At 38.3% G+C, this 2500-nt stretch overlaps 1 protein-coding gene across 1 annotated transcript in view; it reads right to left on the bottom strand.

Moving 5' to 3' along the window:
* Positions 1-2500, bottom strand: part of LOC119583884 — a 102729-nt gene that overhangs the window by 8624 nt on the left and 91605 nt on the right. Inside the window, exon 2 of the mRNA XM_037932608.1 lies at positions 946-1106. Coding sequence (XP_037788536.1) covers positions 946-1106 — 161 coding nt within the window. The remainder of the gene's footprint in view (positions 1-945; positions 1107-2500) is intronic.

Genomic DNA, 2500 nt, shown 5'->3' with positions numbered 1-2500 from the left:
CATTATACATTACACTTCTTTTTTTTAAATTATGCAATGAAATCGTATCACTGTATCTATTTTCATCTCTCGTGATAAGTATAGAGTAATTCGAGTCGATCTAGGATAAATTACTGAGTTTAATCCAACGTGTGGTTATGTATGTGCGTGTGTTTTATTCATTTGATCAAATTCTATCTATCTATTTTCCTTGCATGCATATACAGTGGATAGGTGACTGAATAACATATTTTCCTTTTCCAAATTTAGATTTTGCAAGTGAAGTATCCCCTTTCATGCAGTAGATCCATGCTATCAGAATTGAACAGATGGGTAAACAGAGGAACACAAGAGAAAAAAAAGCAAGAATGGAAGCGAATGAAAAAGGAAATAAGCAAATGCATGCTGTGAATAGATATAGAGATAGACAGACAAACAGACATTAGACTGGCAGGCAAACACACAGTCAGATAGTTAAAGAAAAAAATCGTGTTGATAAGAGGTATGAATAGATGTAACTAAATAAGAATAGGAAGAGAAAGAGAGTATTATAAAGAATAAAGGGAAGAAAGAAAGAAAGAAAAAAAATAAGTGAAAAAAGAGAGAAAAGAAGAAGAAACAGGAAATTGAGCATAAGTCAACACATGAAGTCAAACCGACAAGCACAAACTACAACACAGATTCACAAGCTCGATGAAAACAATCAAAAAATCAAAGAAGCAAACAAACAAAAAACAAACGCACAAACCCAAAAGCACTGCCAACAATCACAACACACAAAAAGCAACAACAATACGAAAAAAATCATTATCACCACCACCTACCACCCCCCCCCCCCAAAAAAAAAAAAAAAAAAAAAAAAAAAAAAAAAAAAAAAAAAACTCACCAACAACCATGCCCAAACAATGAAGCAGAAACAACAACCACAAACCAATCCCATAAAAAAAAAAACACTCCCACACTTACCGTTTTATAAAACATACATTGACGTCTATCTTCATCTTCTCCCGATGGACAGTCTATGAAACCGTCACACAATACATGGTCGTCAATGCATCGATACCGTCCCATGCGGTCTGGCGATGGACAAGGAAACCTCTCGACCTGATCTTCAGCCGCAGGGCAGTCTGGGGGGGGGGGGGAGAGGGGGATCCGTTAGTGAGGAGAGTAAAGATGATGGGGAGGATGGTGGGGATAGTAGTAGTGATGATAGGGATGATGGGGAGGATGGTGGGGATAGTAGTAATAATGATGGTGATAATGGTGATGATGGGAGTGATAAGGATGGTTATGGTGTGGGAATGTTGTTAAAGGTGATGATGAGAGCAATATTGATGGTGGTGATGGTGATGTCATCATGAATCTGATGGTGGCAATGATCGTCATTAATAGTGATAATGATGATGCTAATAAGAGTAATAAGAGTGATGATAAGGATAATGGTAGAGTTATTAATGGTAATGGTAATGATGATGATAGGAGAAAAGTATGGCGATGGTGATAATGATGCTATGAATGATAGTGATGATGGTGATTGTAATGAAGGTGATGGCAACGGCGATAAGGAAGATATCGCATAATGATGATAAGAATAACATTTACAATTAGGACAAAAATGATAAATAATAACGATGATAATGACGATAATGCAATTAGCACTGCTACTACTACTCCAGTCACGTTCTATGTATCTAATCATTTATTTTTTCCTCTCAAGAACCTTTATACATAACTACACTTTATACAATGCTGTAAATATCCCCAAATATACGAAAACACACCCTCAAAACGCATTTCCTTTAAGTCTATAATCCTGACCTATGCATACTGATCGCTCATTATCGGCTGCTGAAGTTACTTAAAAAAAAAACACGAAATTTTATGAAACTATTCTCACTTCTGACGTCATGCAGGCACCTTATTATGTATTCTTAACGCAATTAAGGATGCGGAATTTTCTTTTCTGAAATAGTTGCTGGGCGTGAGTAGAACCCCTGTTCTGAATAATCTAGTTGTTTACATTATTATTGCATTATTATTGTTCATTTTCACGTTCGTGCATCCATTCATCTTTTCTCTTTGAATTTTTTTTTTTCGCTTTCACTCTTCCACTTTCTCTTTCTCTTTCTCCTTCTTCCCTTTCTGCATCTTTTCTTCCTCCCTCCCTCCCTCCTTCTTCACTCCTCCTCCTATCCCTTCCCTCTCCTCAGGCTGAAAAAGGAAGAAAAAAAGAGACGAAAAAAAATAATTGTTCCCAAATTAGAAACTTGCATGACTTGATAAGAACGAAGTCACAGGCATAACCCCCTCTATCCCTCCCTCCCTCCCCCTCTCCCCTCTCCCCTTCCCTTACCTCGTCATCTCCCTCCCCCTCTCTTTCTCCTCCTTCTTCCCCATCTTCTACTCCTCCTCTTTCTTCCTAATTCGCCTCTTCCTCTTTCTCCCCCTACCCCATCTCCCCCTCCCCCTTTTTCCTCCTCTCTTTTCCCCTCACCTCTACATCCTACCTTCCGCCCTCCCT

This window comes from Penaeus monodon, chromosome 2 (genome assembly GCF_015228065.2).
Source record: "Penaeus monodon isolate SGIC_2016 chromosome 2, NSTDA_Pmon_1, whole genome shotgun sequence".
Classification (NCBI taxonomy): domain Eukaryota; kingdom Metazoa; phylum Arthropoda; class Malacostraca; order Decapoda; family Penaeidae; genus Penaeus; species Penaeus monodon.
This window is presented reverse-complemented; position numbering and strand designations above follow the sequence as displayed.